A 20,265-nucleotide genomic window follows, 5' to 3' on the forward strand; every position below is an offset into this window, starting at 1 on the left:
AGGGAGAGGGGGAGTGGGGGAGGGGGGAGGAGGGAGAGGGGGAGTGGGGGAGGGGGGAAGAGGGAGAGAGGGAGAGGGGGAGAGGGGGAGAGGGAGATTGGGGAGAGGGAGATTGGGGAGAGGGAGAGGGGGGACGGGGAGAGGGAGAGGGGGGAGAGGGGAAAGGGGCGAGAGGGAGAGGGGCAGAGAGGGAGAGGGGCAGAGAGGGAGAGGGGCAGAGAGGGAGAGGGGGAGAGGGTGAGAGGGGTGAGAGGGGGAGAGGGGGGAGAGGGGTGAGAGGGGGTGAGAGGGGTGAGAGGGGGAGAGGGGTGAGAGGGGGAGAGGGGTGAGAGGGGTGAGAGGGAGAGGGGGAGGGGGAGGGGAGAGAGGGGGAGGGGGAGAGGGAGAGGGGGGAGAGAGAGGGGGGAGAGAGAGGGGGGAGAGGGAGAGGGGGGAGAGAGAGGGGGGAGAGAGAGGGGGGGAGAGAGAGGGGGGAGAGAGAGAGGGGGGAGAGAGAGAGGGGGGAGAGGGAGAGGGGGGGATAGTGGGGGAGGGGGAGACGGGTGATTGCAACTCTGAAACCCATTGAAATATCCAATATATATGATTAGGCAGGAGTTCAGATAGAAAAAAAATTAAAAAGTGTGTCAGACTCAGCTTGTTACCAGGTGAAATAGATGGCAGTCTTCTCAGAATATAAAATTCCCTCCATTAATATGTGATAAGAGAAAAAAGTAATCCACAAGCACCACAGACTGGTAGGTCCTCCTGCATGTCTCAGAAGATAAAGTCCTACATGAAAATGTAAAGTGAAATATTGTCCCACCTTGGTAACCAGGAAACAGGCCTGGCAACACGGAAACATTCACCTAACTGCAGCTCGTTGTCCATTCCTCTCAGTCACTCTGTCTCCCATATGCTCAATTATGACCTTCTCACACATTATTGAGAGACTTAACAGTAGGTAAAGACACATTATTCAACTCTGTAATCCTTGTAGGCCTAATAAATTGCCATGTCAGCTAACTTGATTCCTTATATTCCTATGTGCCATGACATGCACCAGAATGAAACTTCTTTTTTAATGGTTGTAGCAGAGATACCTCATCACTGCCAGTCCCAAGCCCATATCGGAAAGATGAAGGGGGAGGAGTAACAACAAAAATAATAATAATAAAAAAAAATGATGTTCAGCTGGCTCCAGCTGATAGTACCCTGTGAGGGAAGACAATCAATGGCCTGGAAGGCAGAAGGTTGTAACCTCAATGGTGAATGGGGCAGATAATTAATCTTCAGCAGTGTGTGTACTCCATATTCTGAGCATCCAGAGACACCTGGCAGAAGGTATAAAATGCTGGAAAAACGCAGTAACAAACCACTTCCATATTTGCAAACTAAATATGTGAATGATGAACAGGATAAGTTTATAGCACCAGATAATGAGACCTTCCCTACCCTAGGTCTACAGGGTCTTCAATAGGGACTGGAAAAGAGCGAAGGATGATCAAGAGAAGTGTTGGGTTGTATGATGCAAAGGCCAAAGTTAACAGCAAAGGACAGGAAATCCAAAGTTTTCTCAAGCAATCTCAATTATTCACCACATGGAATTTAAGCAGCATGAGTTTAGGAAAGCTGGGTATTATTAAAAAGGGAAAGGTGACAACTCCAAATAGATATTTTTGGCTTCAGTGAACTAATATGGACTAGTTGTTGGCACTTCAAATCAGATGACACTGTAGCCAACTATTCAGGCTATGATACATAAAGGAAGAACAGGGTAGCATTCATTACTGGAAAAAATCTAAGGGACATGGTTCTTGGATGGAATCCCATAAGTGACTGAGAATTATCAGTCCAACTTAAAGGAGAACAAATAAATGTATCTGTACTGGAAAAAATCTAAGGGACATGGTTCTTGGATGGAATCCCATAAGTGACTGAGAATTATCAGTCCAACTTAAAGGAGAACAAATAAATGTATCTGTACTACAAGTGTATACTCCAACAACAGGTGCAGATGACAAAGACCACAAGAGTTCTATAAAGATATGCAGAGAGCCCTGGACTTGACACCAAACAAATAATGACAGTTATCATGGGAGATACATCAGAACAAATAATTAGAGGAAAATTTGGTTCAGGTCAATGGAACTCAGCAGGAGAAAAGCTATTAACACATTTTCCAAACATCATAAAAAACAACTATACACATGGGCATCCCAAAGGCACAGAAAACAAATGGACTACTTATCTGGACAATTAAAGAGGAAAAGTTCTATATACACTCCTGGAAATTGAAATAAGAAGACCGTGAATTCATTGTTCCTGGAAGGGGAAACTTTATTGACACATTCCTGGGGTCAGATACATCACATGATCACACTGACAGAACCACAGGCACATAGACACAGGCAACAGAGCATGCACAATGTCGGCACTAGTACAGTGTATATCCACCTTTCGCAGCAATGCAGGCTCCTATTCTCCCATGGAGACGATCGTAGAGATGCTGGATGTAGTCCTGTGGAACGGCTTGCCATGCCATTTCCACCTGGCGCCTCAGTTGGACCAGCGTTCGTGCTGGACGTGCAGACCGCGTGAGACGACGCTTCATCCAGTCCCAAACATGCTCAATGGGGGACAGATCCGGAGATCTTGCTGGCCAGGGTAGTTGACTTACACCTTCTAGAGCACGTTGGGTGGCACGGGATACATGCGGACGTGCATTGTCCTGTTGGAACAGCAAGTTCCCTTGCCGGTCTAGGAATGGTAGAACGATGGGTTCGATGACGGTTTGGATGTACCGTGCACTATTCAGTGTCCCCTCGACGATCACCAGTGGTGTACGGCCAGTGTAGGAGATCGCCCCCGACACTATGATGCCGGGTGTTGGCCCTGTGTGCCTCGGTCGTATGCAGTCCTGATTGTGGCGCTCACCTGCACGGCGCCAAACACGCATACGACCATCATTGGCACCAAGGCAGAAGCGACTCCCATCGCTGAAGACGACACGTCTCCATTCGTCCCTCCATTCACGCCTGTCGCGACACCACTGGAGGCGGGCTGCACGATGTTGGGGCGTGAGCGGAAGACGGCCTAACGGTGTGCGGGACCGTAGCCCAGCTTCATGGAGACGGTTGCGAATGGTCCTCGCCGATACCCCAGGAGCAACAGCGTCCCTAATTTGCTGGGAAGTGGCGGTGCGGTCCCCTACGGCACTGCGTAGGATCCTACGGTCTTGGCGTGAATCCGTGCATCGCTGCGGTCCGGTCCCAGGTCGACGGGCACGTGCACCTTCCGCCGACCACTGGCGACAACATCGATGTACTGTGGAGACCTCACGCCCCACGTGTTGAGCAATTCGGCGGTACATCCACCCGGCCTCCCGCATGCCCACTATACGCCCTCGCTCAAAGTCCGTCAACTGCACATACGGTTCACGTCCACGCTGTCGCGGCATGCTACCAGTGTTAAAGACTGCGATGGAGCTCCGTATGCCACGGCAAACTGGCTGACACTGACGGCGGCGGTGCACAAATGCTGCGCAGCTAGCGCCATTCGACGGCCAACACCGCGGTTCCTGGTGTGTCCGCTGTGCCGTGCGTGTGATCATTGCTTGTACAGCCCTCTCGCAGTGTCCGGAGCAAGTATGGTGGGTCTGACACACCGGTGTCAATGTGTTCTTTTTTCCATTTCCAGGAGTGTAGTTAGCAGAAAGCAGATGGTAGAGCACTTGCCCATGAAAGGCAAAGGTCCCGAGGTCGAGTCTCGGTCCAGCACACAGTTTTAATCTGCCAGGAAAGCTTTGGTCAGCAGAAACATTGCCACATGCAGATTGCAATTCAGACCACCAATTATTAGTAGCCATAATTCGGATGAAGTTGAAGAGGCATGTAGACTAAAAATATTTCATAAAATTACACTGTACAAACAATAAATAGGTTCACATTACTCGATTCCATTGACAGTCATGTTGATAAGCCATAGAAAAATATTAAACAATCAATAGAAACTGCTGGAAGATGAGTGCAACAGTTTATTTGCCTCTAAATAGGGCTATTAAAAATGCAGCTATTAAAAGTACACTGGAAAAGTACAAAAAGAAAGTGGAAAAGTTGACCTAAGGCTAAATTTGAAGAAAATAAAAATTTGGACAACAGGAATGAAGACTAATATGATGACAGATGGAGAAATCGCTGAGGAATTTGAAAAATACAGTTTTTCATGATATATATGATAACAAAAAGGAGATCCTTCACTGAGAAAATAAGATGGGTAAAACTTGGAAAACCCACTAGAATTAAACAAACTGCTAAACCATAGGAAACCGTCTCTATTGGTCAAAATAAAAATTGTTGAAACTCTGATATGTACCATCGTTTTGTATGGATGTGAATCCTGGACAGTGAAAATACAGCCAGGAGCCCTCAGGCACTGGTGGGCATGGTTGGGCAAACAGCTGATGGACAAATAGTCAGACTGCCGGGTCATAGCATATGCGAGTGTAATTTCCTGGTTGAGAGAGCCTACTGGCAGGAATAGTTAAGCAGCTCACTTATGCACAATATTCATGCAATACCTGCCATTTGGCAGGTAACCTATACCTTCTGCATCTGCCCACAGGTGAGCTGATGGGCAGTCATGAATACCTGTGCCCAATGGAGCATCAGTGATTGGGCAATCTGGCATCCTAAGTTTACCAGCAGAATTTAATTAGAGTATCAAGTAATTTTTGTGTACGATACTTGGTGCTGCAGCAGTTTTATGTAAAGAAGCGTGAATCAAACATTTTAAAAGGATGTGTACCTAGAGTGTTGAGTCAAGTGTTCAGCTATTAACCGTACAACTAGGTCGTCATGCAAGAAACAAGTAATTTGGCATGTTGTAATTAGAAATATGGGCATGCAGTCTGAAATCGTAACAGAAGATTGGTAATTACTTCTTCTTTTCCTTGTGCCTTTAACCCATATCAGTGCAGGGTTGGCATGGTTATTAATGGATTTGGTGATTTAATTTACGGGTTGGCTGGATATCCTCCCCATCATCACCCTATTACCCCTGGGATGGAATGTGAGTTTGGCATGTTAATTTAAGAGGTAGCATGATTTCCTCACTGTCAACATCCCATTATCCCCAGGGGCAGAACATGCGTACCACAAATGATTGCCTTTAGTGTTAACCACGTAAAAGTGAGAAAAAGTTTTCTGAATGTTTACAAATCACGTAAATGAGGTGAGACTTCATTGCTAGCCCAGTATTCACTTAGTGGGGTGAGGGAACACATTAAAATCCACATCGAGGTTGGGCAGCACACTGTCCCTCATTGTTAATCTGCCAGGTGGATTCTATCAGGGATTGGCACACCTCCCCGTCCCCGAAACAGCACTTTAAAATGCACGCGTGAGTAACAGAATGACATTATAATCAGTTTGAGATAAATGGACTTCTGCTGATATGTAGACATTCAGTTGGGAGACTTTGCTAACCTGCCAGTAATGTATAATGGATACTAATTCATTATATAAGAAGCAGTAAGGTGCATAAACAGTGAACAGTGCAGCCAAGTAAATGTATATTTGGAACATATGCCCAATATTAAGCAGATTCGCAACTTATGTTCAAGCTTATCACAAATATTTAACAGACCTGCAACTTATGTCTGAGCTTATTTGTGTGTTATCAAAACTGTTCTAAAAAAGCTTCAGTGTACTGGAGCGCAGCAACTGGAGCATAAGGAGAGAATAAAAAATATGATATGGGACTACATGTAGGCAAATTTAGGTACCAATCAATAACAATTCATCAATCACCTAGCTGTAGGAAGTGGAGGTCGTCATACTGTGGAAGATGTCATAATGCACAAAGCCTAAGACAGAGTCAAGGCATACCCCATGTATATTAAGTCACTTATATACTGACCAAAAATATGATTAAATACAGATCTAATGACAAGATTTTTCTGGGCTGCCTCTGAATCCAAAATGCTCATTTATTCAAACAGTGGTATATAACATTAACATATCCAATCTCATTTTGATGATAATTCTCTCTGAATAAATTTCAAAAGGATAGGAGTTTACTTACAGTTATTGAAAATTCTCTCTAATTTCTGTATTAAACTGTTAAATACTGTTGGCAAATCTTTTACAACAGCTATAATCAGCTATAACTTCTTTAAATATTTTTCTTTCACAGAAGTTCTTTGATACAGCTTTTTTACCTTTTTTTTTTTACAACACAATACAGGCTCAAAGGTTAATAATAAATTGTTTAGGTGCCTGAGGAATGGAGTGTGTGTTATGGGCAAATCACACTTTGAGATGTTACAAACTAATTGAATGCAGCAACTTGACAAGCTAAGTGCAGATGCTGGGAACACGGTTGGACCTAAACTCGTCTGTGACTAGCAGAATTACTTCACTGTAAATTGAATTCACTACTTCCAGCTATGATAGTTAGGCAGATCTATACACTGTACATACACTGCCAATCTGGAAGAGTAAAACTGCATTACAACACTGGGTTGGATATGATCAACCTGCTCCCTATTGTCTGAGACTAACACATTTAAAGTGCTGAAATGCTCACAGAAAACTCAAATGGGGTCAACCAGTCACGTTTGTGACAAACTTAACTATGGAACATAATTAAATTCTTAAAATTACAACAATGTCTTTTACTTCAAATTTTGGAAGTTCAAACCAAGAACACAAACATTTCTGTTGACAACTCAAAACCAGTTCATCCTCCTCCCCCCTTCTCTCCTCCATACACTCCATCTCCCAGCCATAAACTGTATCTGTTCTGTCAGTATTGTAACGCTAGAAGAAGGGCAGAAAATATTGTATATGTATACAGAATACTGAACAGCATCACTGAAGGTGGAAGGGGAAAAAATAACAATTGAACATTCTTGCATGGTCTGGACACTGTCAACTTGGCTGTTCCAGACGCAATTATTCTTCATTATGGTTATTACAGGGCAACTTGCACATCTTCTCAGGGCATCCCACACAACTTTAAACCTAGCAAAACTTCATGAACTATGCCACAATCTTCTTAACAGTTCACCAACATTTTGTCCTTACTATCCAAAAGGCTGTGTAGGTGGTCAATATCAGGACCTCTGCACAGCTATGAGACAGCCCCCGACTGCAGAATGGAACTCCACACTACCCCAAAGAACATACTGCCTTTGATTTTGACATGAAGATAATGGGGTAGTCCTCATCAGCTTTGTAGACCACGTGAATAATATGATCCACTCATTTCTGGACACCATCTTGACAGCCAAATACAGGTACAAAAGTTGCATGTGCGAACATTACGAAAGGTGAACTACTCGCTATTGAGAGGAATGCCGTGATGCAGTGTTTCTTGACTTCCGCAAGGCGTTCGATACAGTTCCCCACAGTCGTTTAATGAACAAAGTAAGAGCATATGGGCTATCGAAGGGGAGTGTCATAGGACTGTTGCTATTCACAATATACATAAATGACCTTGTGGATGACATCGGAAGTTCACTGAGGCTTTTTGCAGATGATGCTGTGGTATATCGAGAGGTTGTAACAATGGAAAATTGTACTGAAATGCAGGAGGATCTGCAGCGAATTGACGCATGGTGCAGGGAATGGCAATTGAATCTCAATGTAGACAAGTGTAATGTGCTGCGAATACACAGAAAGAAAGATCCCTTATCATTTAGTTACAATATAGCAGGTCAGCAACTGGAAGCAGTTAATTCCATAAATTATCTGGGAGTACACATCAGGAGTGATTTAAAATGGAATGATCATATAAAGTTGATCATCGGTAAAGCAGATGCCAGACTGAGATTCATTGGAAGAGTCCTAAGGAAATGCAATCCGAAAACAAAGGAAATAGGTTACAGTACTCTTGTTCGTCCACTGCTTGAATACTGCTTAGCAGTATGGGATCTGTACCAGATAGGGTTGATAGAAGAGAGAGAGAAGATCCAACGGAGAACAGCACGCTTCGTTACAGGATAATGTAGTAATTGCAAAAGCGTTACGGAGATGACGGATTAACTCCAGTGGAAGACTCTGCAGGAGAGACGATCAGTAGCTCGGTACGGGCTTTTGTTGAAGTTTCGAGAACATACCTTCACCGAGGAGTCAAGCAGTATATTGCTCCCTTCTACGTATATCTCACGAAGAGACCATGAGAATAAAATCAGAGAGATCAGAGCCCACACAGAGGCATACCGACAATCCTTCTTTCCATGAACAATACGAGACTGGAATAGAAGGGAGAACCGATAGAGGTACTCAAGGTACCCTCCGCCACACACCGTCAGGTGGCTTGCGGAGTATGGATGTAGATGTAGATGTAGAATGTCATTACACATATTGCCAGATGCATTGAGGTTGACAGACATCATTTTGAGCATGGAGTGATGCATGGTATTAATAAAAATAGCCTTTGATGTAGCTTTCTCCCTTCTTGTGGAATCTATGACCTCTTGCAGAGATGTCACATTAAAATTTGTCCCCTGGAAATGTAGAACCAAGGGTCTTCCCTGAGTTAAAAAGTTTTAATTTCTCCACATGTTTTTTTCATTGTATTTAAGCTCTGCCATAATGTGGAAGCTATCTTAACATTGGGATTTTTCTTTCACTACCCCTTGCATTTTCGTCAAAGTCAAGAAACTGCAGCAGTGGAAGATTTACTTGGGAGATTTGCTTGTTCCCTCATGTAGACATCAACTTCTTTTGGTAAAATGGTCATCTGATCTGTCAGGCACTATACTGACATACAAACACAGGCTGCATGATTTGAAACTATCTCACCTAGTACTTTTTCAATGCCTGAGTCACCAGCCACTGCAAGCTGGGATCTTTGAGCTGTTCAAAATTTAGCACCACCCACAGCACAGTTACAGCTTATGGAACATCATGAGCATGACATGTAACATCCTACAAGGATTGTGAACAAATATTCAAGGAATGAATGCATACAGAAAGAATTAATTCAAACAAAAATAAAGACAGAATAATATGAATGATCCTCAATTAGGTTTCCATTTACACAAACACGCAATTAGATTGTCAATATTTCATGTTGTATAAATTTGTAACCACTGAAATAAAAATAAAAAGACTGAAAAATACAAGCACAATTGTACTATGACTCACTTTGACCAACTTAACAGATGTAGGGCATTTATGGCTACCACATGTAAGCACCAACTGAATTGTTTTTGGTTGGATTTCATTAAACTACAATATCATACTAATTATATTACATTAATTTACAAATTGAGAAAATGAAAACACTATATACTACAACTGACAAGAGAACAGTCCAATATGACATGTCAAAACCTACACTGAAATTTTTACACAGGAAGAAGACAACGAAAGAAATGCACTGCAAAATTTTAGCTGCTAAGAGGCACTGCAATTATATATATAAAGCTGAAAATTGACAAATTTGTAGCGTGCCAGGTGGCAGTAGAAATGTACATCCCTACTGGGGCTGTAGCAAATGCACATGCGCAACTAAGCGCACACACACAGCCGAGGTCGGCAGTACATTTGTAAACAAGAAACACAACACAACCTAATCGTAATTTGTACAGGATATTTCAGGTTACCGTTCGTTGATAGTTTCTCTGACGCAACACTACACAGTTACTATTCTTTCAAATCAGTCACTCAAGTAACATCTACTACAAATTGTCAGTTGCTTTTTGCAGTATTGGTAAGTACTGACACTACAGATAAAGCTGAATTAATATTTACTGTGCTTTTGTAAGGCATGGCTGCTAATAGTAATGTGGAATCCAATTAAGGTTCTCAATTTAGCAATGTTGAAATATGAAGAACATGGTTTCCAGCCGAAATCACCTACTTCTCCTCAGGACAAACATGTGTCATTTGTTACTTGATTTCCTTGACATTCATTTGAATGATACCGACATTTCATTTGAAATTGTGGATACGTTAGAAGAAATAGGAAATAACTGTGATGATTCCATGAACTGTGGTTCAGACGACATCAGTTGTGCCAGTAACAGAAGAATACCTTAAAAAAGAGTACTGCAATAGCTTTCAGTCACAAAGAAAAGGCAAAGAAATATTGGTTCAAAGAAGGAGAGAAAAAACGCTTGAAGTCACACAGTGTGCAAAGGTGTTTTCATTTCGTAAAATTGGAGCGTGATCTGTGCAAACGGAAGAATGAATTACATGAAGTAAGAAATGTGCACCAAACAGAAACCCAAAACTATCTGAATGAAAAACTGTTTGAAAGACTCACAACTGCTCATGAGAGGCTATGCACCATTACCAATGGAGATCTACGAGACTGGGTCCTCAGAATTGCATCTGAATGAACATTGCTAATTTCGAGGCTGGTTATGCAGGTTCAAAAAATTGTACAGAATAAAAAGTCGCAAAATTACCCAGTTTGCATCATATAAATGTGTAGATCAGCTGCCAGTGATAGACAATGCTATACAGAAATTCATAGCTGATGAATGACGAAACTTGCTGTTATCCCTGCAACTGCTGTTTATCATGGTGATCAGTCAGATTTTGCATGCACACCACACTTTATCATTTCAGGGCGAAAAAAAGATAGAGTTGGTTGCCCAGTCAATGAATACAATGACACACTCATATACGATAATGTCAGTGATAAGTATGAGTGGTTTACTGTTTCCGCAGCTGTCTCCAAGAACCATAAGGCAAACTAGGACCAAAAATAAAAAATGGACTGTTAAGTTGCAAAAATCTTGTAATAGGTGCATCAAAAACTGAAAAAATGGGAAAGAATAATTTTCAACATTTCGTTCAAAACGTATTCCTACCAGTTGCAGAAACTAATGCATTGCTTTTGTTGGGTTCATGGTCTGGACATAATGACACCTCTGTTTTTGCAGAGGATGACGAAAAATCTGTAGATGTTATGTGGATTTCACCTGGAACTACTAGAGAGATTTAACCTCTCGATAAAGAATTTTTTTCAACAGCGTAAAGCATTTTTGAGGAAATCATCAGACAATATAATTTCTGATACCTCTCTCTCATTTCAGGTTTATCAACGGAACAGTATTCTTAATCTCCAGTCATTTGTGTATTACCAGTTTTCTTTGCCATGCTTTACGAATCTGATCAAGTATGCCTGGTATGCAACGCAATATGCAGACAACAACTGGGACCATTTCTGACTCCATCTCAGTTCTGTCTAAATAAAACTAGTGGTTACTGAGAAGTGTCTGACTGCATCACTTTTTCCTTTGTCTGGTGTGACTGGTGCAAGAAAAATGTTTGTTTTGTCATTCAATACACTTTGCATTTTTGTGACGACTACAGGGAATAAACAAAGAACTGTCTCACCAATAGTCAAATGTACAACATTCAAACACTATTATAAGAAATGACCTACAGGAATTCTTATAAAATATAGTACTGCAAGACACATTTCATTTCAACAAATTCCAAGTCCTCACTAATGGAAGTCGTCTGTGACATCAAATACTGCAACGATTTTATTTTCTCTGACAGCCACTTTTATCAGAATTACATGTGCAAGAACTGAACTGTTGATATGAAGTTATTAAAAAAAATGTTTGTATAGTTTAAGCCAGGTTTTCACTGGAGCAAACAAGCATGAGCCCAAGAGAATTCTGTCTGGTGTACCCAGTAGGCCTCTTCAGGTCTTTCAACTGCAGCTACTCACATGTCCCTAACCTTCCCAAGTTACCTAATCAGAAAATGGAGATCTGCAGTTTAACAGGGAATCCAAACCACATATCTTTCGTGGCCACTCCAACATCAGTGAGATGTGAATGCTTGGTTACAAATCATGTTGAAAAAGTTATGGTCTGAACAGGATTTGATCCCTCACTCTCTGGATCATGAAGCATGCAGTTTGCCACTAGACCATTTAAAAAAAAAAAAAGAATATGACCATTAGACCTTACACGTGTTGTGGAAACGATAGCTGTGTCACTTCTTGAGGTGATGCTCTATGTTGGTAATTAGTGATCTGTTTATAAATTTCCCCTCAATGCTGATGAGAAGCCAGGGAAAAATTACAGCAGAAATTCAAGGAAAATTTTGGACCAGTGCTAAGTACATATGAAGATGCAATTCTGTGTAACATGTCACACTTCCATACAAATTGGGACACTTAAATTCTTCCTTCCTTGTGCCATTTTGCATACTCTGTCAAGAACAGTGCACTCGCTATGCAAAATAATCCTCACTGAATAACAATCTTGGCATTGTGGCTCTAACAAGATAGAGTTGTATCCTGTATGCTGAATATTAGCTCCAAAAACTAACAACACAGTGTTCATAGGCAATGTTCGCTACCTCGTGTTCTCTTCCGCTCCCTCTAGTATAAACGATTCTACCCATATGCAAGTGAATGGTAGTGATTTTTTTGCAAATGCTCATTCACAGGTGTTTGCTACCATTCTCTCCATTGTAAACCAGGCTTTAGGTGCTTAAAATTGGTGTCTGTGAATTCTGGACGATTCCGATATGCAGCACTGTGTGAGTGATTTGCAAAGTCGCACACTAGGTGGGCAGGGCTGTACAAACTGCTGTTATAAGCTGTTCTTCGCATGGCAAAAATGTGTATCGTCAACATTTTTTGCAACATACTTGCAGTGCCTCTTAGCAGCTAAAATTTTAGCAGTGCATTTTTTTTTTTTTTTTGCCTTCTTCCTGTGTAAAAAATTTCAGAGTATGTTTTGACATGTCTTACTGGACCATGCCCTTGTGAGAGCTAGGGAGGATGTTGACAAACCAATGTTAGTAACAAGATGAAAAAAGGAACGAAACATGGGGTGCTGGAACTACATCAAAGTTAACCCAACTGCTAGGGAGAGAAAGGCTGCATTTTGTCTATAATGTAATAGATCAAATCAAAATTAAATATCAAAGAAGACAGTATGAATGAGCTAAAATAATTCAGTCAGCAAAAGAGAAAGAAAATATAAAATACAATCAATGTTGTTCTATAACCTAGCTTCAGAATTAAAGTTTCTGACTCTGAACTTGAACAGTTTCATGTATACTTTTATTAGGCTGTTTACAATCTAAGTACTTCACATTTACTAGCTGTTACAAAAAATATACAGTAATTTATCATTAATTTAAACAGCTATTATCAAGTTATATCATTGTAAAATAATTATTCAGTGCCTTAAAGTGTGATGATTGTTACCTTTGTAATAAGAATACGGTAAGTATCCATTGTAGCTGTGTCAGTGTCACAGCATGCTAAGCGTTGCCACACCTCTCCCCTAAGAGCTTCTGGTATTCCAGCACGTACTAATGCTGCTAACTGACGTGGACGCTGATTTGTACTGCTCCACCGTAGAAGCACTTCTGCCCATGATTCCAGTTCAACCTCTGAACAGTCTTTAGACACTGAACCAGTGCCACTTAGCAATGGCTCATCACCATCTGCAAATTTTACGAAGTACTGCATTATTTAATTGTAATGAAAATACATTATACACCATCTAAATGACTATATAAAAGTTATTACTGTAATTTTATAACAACATACATTTATATTGTAAAGATGAAATAATATCATCTACAACCAAGGATATCCTCAACACGTATTTTTCCCTTTTTTCACAGCTGTCTTTTTTTCCAACAGTGAGAGCATTAAACAAGTAAATTCCAAATTCATTCAAAAATAAATATGTGCATATCATTTACAGCTGTACATGAATATTCAAGAAACGCAACAAAGCAGACACCAACAGAAAAATTATTCTTTTTGATAATGTGTTAAAAGCCACTACAAAGATATAACCAGGGAGAGGAATGTGCAATACCAATAACAGAGAAGCTATTGTATGAGAGCTGAAATTAAAAGATGCCCATATAACAGATAAACACACACACAACACACAGGGCATATGAAAAAGTATAAAAACTAACTTTTACTCCAATAGGAGCACAAACAATCTTAATAACTTGGAAAATGGGTAGTAGTGGACAGTATGAAAAGTTACACGAGGAGTAATTCACAACAAAATATGACAGCAGAATACAAGTTCCAGACTTAAAGAACGATAAATACCCAATGATGTTTCCATCTAGAACATGAAAGTCCAAGACCAATTCCCTATATCAAAACTACCATTTAGTATTTACAAAACTGTTTTGAAGGAACAACAAATTATCCAGGAAAAGAGATTCCAAGGAGAAAAGAGGTATAGGCTACAGTATGAGAAAAGTATTGGTTGCAAATAATGGCTAACTTGAAATGGACATGAAGAAATGCATAAAACTGAATTACAAAATGGAGTAAATTGTGAAAACAAAATTGTGGTAAAGTATAAACCAAACACAGTAGTTAGGAGGTAGGCTGCTCCCCGATTTTGAGTTTCCTATTACCACCCTGATAGTAGTTTTTCTGAGATGAAAGATTCCAAAGAAAACCAGTAACTACAATGATGGGTTTTATCCTAGCAAAAGGAATGCCAAAATGTTTTTTATTTATTACCTCACAACACTAAAGTATTTAGCTGACTGCATTATCAGTAAGATTTCTCTCTTCAAAGGCAAAAAAGCAGCTTATAAGCTGGAAACAACTCATTAAATTTGATTCAATGGTTAAAAAAGCTTTCTTTTCTCAAATTGCTTCTGTTTGTCAAGTAATCTAAACAATACAGGTAAACTGATGTGATGCGGGGAAAATACACAACACCTTATAATCCACTAAAACAACTATACGAACAGACAGGTAGAGAAATCATTAACTCACTAGCATTATAAGACCAGGGGGTGGAGGGGCAGGACAGCAGAACTGTAGAAGGCAAGTAGAGGACACAATTTATATCAAATTATGTGTTAATAGCACTCATTCAAAACATGAAAACTTATGTGGCTGATGGAACACACCATGTGTAGCATACATGGTGTGAAGAATGGAATGTGATGAGATGTGATAGGATGCAAATCAAAGAAATGTACAGATATTCTGTTCATCAATGAGCTTTATGCTTCTCATAGTGAAAAAATGATTATTTTTCCAGGTTAAAACAACAACTGTTAGAAGAAAAGTGCTAATTAATAACTTAAGAATTTGTTTGCTGTAATTTTCATCACAAATTTAGAAAGGCAAATGTCATCATCAAGATTTGTGTCATACTTTAGCAGGCAGAAGAGGTGGAAAAAGTTGCACACATGTTAAACAGTGTTATGAGAACAATACATGTATGAAATGTATTGCAAGGACTCTATTAAAACACACACAGAAGCAGTGAAGAAGAGAATAAGAATGAAAATGGTCTACATAAACAGCAGCTGAATGCAAAACAAAACTTGAGACTTTTATCACCATGCATGGAAATAGAGAAACAGACTGAAAATAATGCGAAAGACTGACAGAAAAAACTGACAAAAAATCTGGGCTAATATAAATGACAACCTTAAAAATCATGCTTTTATACAGCATTCTCAGGAGTTTTCAATTTCTTTGCTCAAGTTATTTGTCTAGTGCAGCTTGCTTCCTTAATAGATTTTGATGAATAATGACATGACTGAGTTAAAACATCATTTGAAATACTACGGAGAAGTATCTTTTCTTTAAGATTGAGTCCATCACTTGTGCACATCTGCTATTGGCAAATGAGATATTATTAAAAAAAACAACTGCGGATTGAGTTGTGTAGATATTAAAGTGTCTGACTGATTTGTAACAAATCCTAGAACTGGTATAAAAATGAAATGGTTAAGAAAGTCATGAAATATCTAATATAAACCAGTGTTAATACCTGACAATTCTTCATTGCTGGGAGTCAAATTATCTAAGTCTGGAATGGCTGGAGAACTCGTTAGATAAGCAAGAGTTAAAGCTGGAATCCTTCGTGTCTCATCGAAATTTCCACTACTCTCAATTTTCATGACTTCATAGAGTGTTTCAGATAAATCATTGCTCGGTATCTGCAAATAAAAACGAATAAGTACTGTAGAATTATGCTTAAAATCTACTAAATGCAGATACGAAATCATAAAGGGGTAAATGTTACACACATACATTGATGTTAGAACATACAATTTCTTTCAGCTTGCTTGTCTTTGTATTCAGTATAAAAAAAGTAGCATAGGCTTATAATACAGCACCAAATAAAGCAGTGAGATGGTTTAAGTAGTTGCCTAGAGATGATATGGAGTCCTTGGATAAAAAGATTTCAGTAAACTAGCTGCATCAAATTTGGATAAAATCCCAAGCTTTTGATGATTGCCATCTGATTCACATGTTTTGAAGAAGAGAGAAGATCATTCGCTAGTTGTAACCACATGCAAAGATTCATTTAACTGCCATGTGGGCTTTGAGATCATAACATTTGTATTAGATCATGTAACACAATTCTGTGGCATGATAGAGTGAAGTATAGTTCAAGGGAGCTACATCGAGATGCATGTAATATTACCCAATGTCAGGGAACAATGTCCACTGGGTGTGATCCAATTGCAGCATGCTCCCTCAACACATCAACACCTGCAACCAAAGTATGGCCTGTTTACTGAAACTGAGCTCCTCAATTGTCCAGTAAGGATATGACTTAAATGTTGCCGAGAACCTATGGACTGATGTGAAGCAGTTCAGGAGATTCAATTAGACATGTGATTTCTCACAAGCACTTTTTTTTTTCCTACATGCCTGAGTAGTATAAAATAGTGTCTATTTCACTAAACTGGTGGCATCAAAGCTGTACCAGTTGTGCACTGTATCACACACTGGTGGTGCCTAAATCAAATAATACCTTACAATCCAAACCAGCCCTATTAAGACCTAAGGATATTAACTAAAACAAGAAGAGATACACAAAACATCATTCTTAGCACTAATATTATGGAATGAGTCAAGTTCGCACGTTTAAGGGGGAGTAAATATAACTGAAATTAAACCTTAGTCCTTATAATCATTATCTCAATGTCCTACTTATAGCAATAGCATGATACAGATATTTGCATATGAATAAGCTTGTGCAGAGCAGGGTGCACTCTATCTTATGCAACAATATACCAATTTCTCATATGTATTATCACTTTTGCCATACCTAAAGATTATCTTCCAATAGAGCAATTGACAATTAATTGAAAATTATTACAATGATGATACTCCAGTTATACTGCTCTTTATATGAGTTTTATTGCATAAATCACAATGAGCTCATTTCAGCATATCGCCATCGTCAGGTGTTCTGTAAATACATTAATAGGTGAGAGTCTTGACACTGTAAATTGTAACTATGATTACAGAGGTAGTATACATTTGACTGGTGTTTTTACAATATGAGTAATATCAATGCTGCCATAAGCTGTCTTGGCTGGAATTTGTATTTAGACATTGCTGGGACATTCGTTGTAGATGTGCCATTATATCTTATGTTTAGATATAGATTTGTTCATTATTTTACCTCTTGGCAGTTTGGATGACTGTGGATTAACAATATTACATTTCTGCACATTACCTACTTCTAAGTGGTAACTATGTAAACATGTAATATCACTGATCCACTGACATTCACACTGTCAAGAGGGAAACTAATGCACAAAAACTGGCTAATGTATATCTAAAAATTACATAGAACAGTATGTCTACAATGAACACCCAAACAATGTCTAAACACAAATTCCTACACAGACAGCATATGGCAACCCTGATATTACTACAAGGCTGAAAATCACTACATGACAGGTAGAAACACCAGTTGAATGTATAATACTTTTACGATCATAGTTAAAGTTTACAGTATCAAGACTATCTCCTGTTAATGTATTTACAGAACACTGTACGATGGCACTACGCCAAAATGAACTCACTGTGATTTATACAATAAAACTCATATAAACAGCATTGTAGCTCAAATATCATTACTGTAATCATGTCACTACAAGACAAACTTTGCACTGCAGGCCCCAAGGAACAAAAAATGACTACACATGAGCTGTCACTGCCCCAAAAAGTAGAGGCAAATGTCTACATGAGATTTACTATACTTAAATGTGTATGCGATGTCCTGAAAATAAGTAAATATAACAAAATAATTTTCAATAAAGAGGGAACTCTGAACAATGCTGGCCTGTAAGGAAGCTGTACAATCCTTGACAAAATAGTGTACAACATTTAGTGGTACTTAGATGTGCAAACTTCTGACAAATGATAGTGAATGTATTAACAGTGAAAAACCCTGTAGGAAAGACATATCCTCCATCTCCCCTCTTCAGAGAGGTGGTAAAGTTGTACAGGAATTGTAATAAATGTTTCAGGCACAAATCAGTGCAAGTTTGTATTCTATGGCATACGAACGAGCTTCCATAATATGAATAGCCAGACTATTATGGCATTAGCTCTAATTGATTTTTAGAAATCATGGAAAATTTTAATGTGGAGAGCCTTAGAAGATGTTCAACCCCACTATTTTTCATTTAAAGCTAGTGTCTACCACTGCAAAACATCTCATAAATAGAAACCACTTATAACATAAATAAAGTAAATTTTTAGAAAATTATTTTACATTTTCACACTTGTGCTATTATTGTGGTACGGTTTGAATAAGTTATATAATTAAGAAATACATTTCTTGATATCATACTCAGAGTTGATGATTGCACTTTTCATTGAAATTTGATCCTGTGTCACCTAAAATTTGTATCCACAATTCTCTCTGTTATAATTTTCTTCTAGTTATTCTGTTGACCCAGTTAGTGACAAACAGCATAGCGGACTCAGAAATCCCTTCAGCCAGCCATAGGGAAATATAAAGTGCACTATCAACAGAGTTTGTGCTTGAGTCTACTGATATCCACATCCGCAGTGCTTCACGCGAACAACACATTCATATAACCTGAGGATCACAGAAACCATCTCTCATGACCTATTTTCACCCAGTAGATGAGCATACATGTGGATCTACACCTATATCTACATCTACAGACATGATAGGTGCCTGGTGGAGGCTACCTGTACTACTACTCATCATTCCCTTTCCTGTTCAACTTGCAAATAGAGCAAGCAAAATACAACTGTCTATATTCCTTCATATAATCTCTAATTTCTCATTCCTTATCTTCATGGTCCTTCTGTGAAATGTATGTTGGCGGCAGTATAATTGCCCTGCAGTCAGCTTCAAATGCCAGTTCTCTAAATTTTCTCAATAGTGTTCCTCAGAAAGATCCTTGCCTTACCTCCAGGGATTCCCATTTGATTTCCCGAAGCATCTCTCTAAGACTTGCATGTTGTTCAAACCCACTGGTAACCAGGCAATATCTGAATTGCTTCACTGCCTTCCTTCAATTCAGCCATTTGCAGATTCCATCACTCAAGTAGTACTCAAGAACAGGTCGCACCAGCACCTTATACGTGGTTCCACTTACAAATGAACTGCATTTTCCTAAAATTCACCTAAGAGACCAAAGTTAATCATTCACCTTCCCTACCACAATCCTCACATGTTCATTCCATTTCATATCGCTCTGCAACATTACGTCCAGATAGTTAAATGATATGACTGCATGAAGCACGACACTACTAATGATGTATCCGAACATTTCTTACTCATCTGGATTAACTTACATTTCTCTACATTTGGAACTAGCTGCTATTCATCACCATCACACTGACTAGAAATTTTGTCCGAGTCACCTTTATCCTCCTACAATCACTCGACTTCAACATCTTCCCGCACATCACAGCATCATCAGCACACAACTTCAGATTGTTGCCCACCCTGTCTGGTTGGTTTAAAAGGGGGGAGGGAGGGGGAGGGACCAAACTGCAAGGGGCCAAACTGCAAGGGGCCAAACTGCAAGGGGCCAAACTGCAAGGGGCCAAACTGCAAGGGGCCAAACTGCAAGGGGCCAAACTGCAAGGGGCCAAACTGCAGTCCCTTGTTCCTGGTAAAATAATTACACAAGGGATAGAAGAAAGGAAAGACGGTGTACAGCACAATAACATGAGAAAGGAAGAACCAGAAGAACGACAGAAGGACGACCAACACTACTATGGACAAAACAGGAAAAGAAAACCACAGAGAGAAGCAAGAAACAGGTAGAAGAGGTAAAAACCAGAGAGCAGATGACCGTGGCTGGACGATCACGAGAATAAAAAGGACGATCACGAGAATAAAAAGGAAAACCAGGCACTCTGTGACACATTGAAACATCCACTCTACAAGCATTAGAGTGCAGAACACAAAGGGACAAAGGACATGCGCTGAAACTTATACAGAATGATAAAAATAACCCTCATGTATAAAACTTAAAACTAAATTAGCCAATG

At 39.7% G+C, this 20,265-nt stretch overlaps 1 protein-coding gene across 1 annotated transcript in view; it reads right to left on the bottom strand.

Moving 5' to 3' along the window:
• The window catches only part of LOC124721618 (rab GTPase-activating protein 1-like), a 158,140-nt gene that overhangs the window by 82,170 nt on the left and 55,705 nt on the right, over nt 1–20,265 (bottom strand). Inside the window, exons 7-8 of the mRNA XM_047246677.1 lie at nt 15,752–15,920; nt 13,180–13,421 (exon numbers count right to left, since the gene is read on the bottom strand). Of these exons, the coding sequence (XP_047102633.1) occupies nt 13,180–13,421; nt 15,752–15,920 (411 nt within the window). The remainder of the gene's footprint in view (nt 1–13,179; nt 13,422–15,751; nt 15,921–20,265) is intronic.

This window comes from Schistocerca piceifrons, chromosome X (genome assembly GCF_021461385.2).
Source record: "Schistocerca piceifrons isolate TAMUIC-IGC-003096 chromosome X, iqSchPice1.1, whole genome shotgun sequence".
Classification (NCBI taxonomy): domain Eukaryota; kingdom Metazoa; phylum Arthropoda; class Insecta; order Orthoptera; family Acrididae; genus Schistocerca; species Schistocerca piceifrons.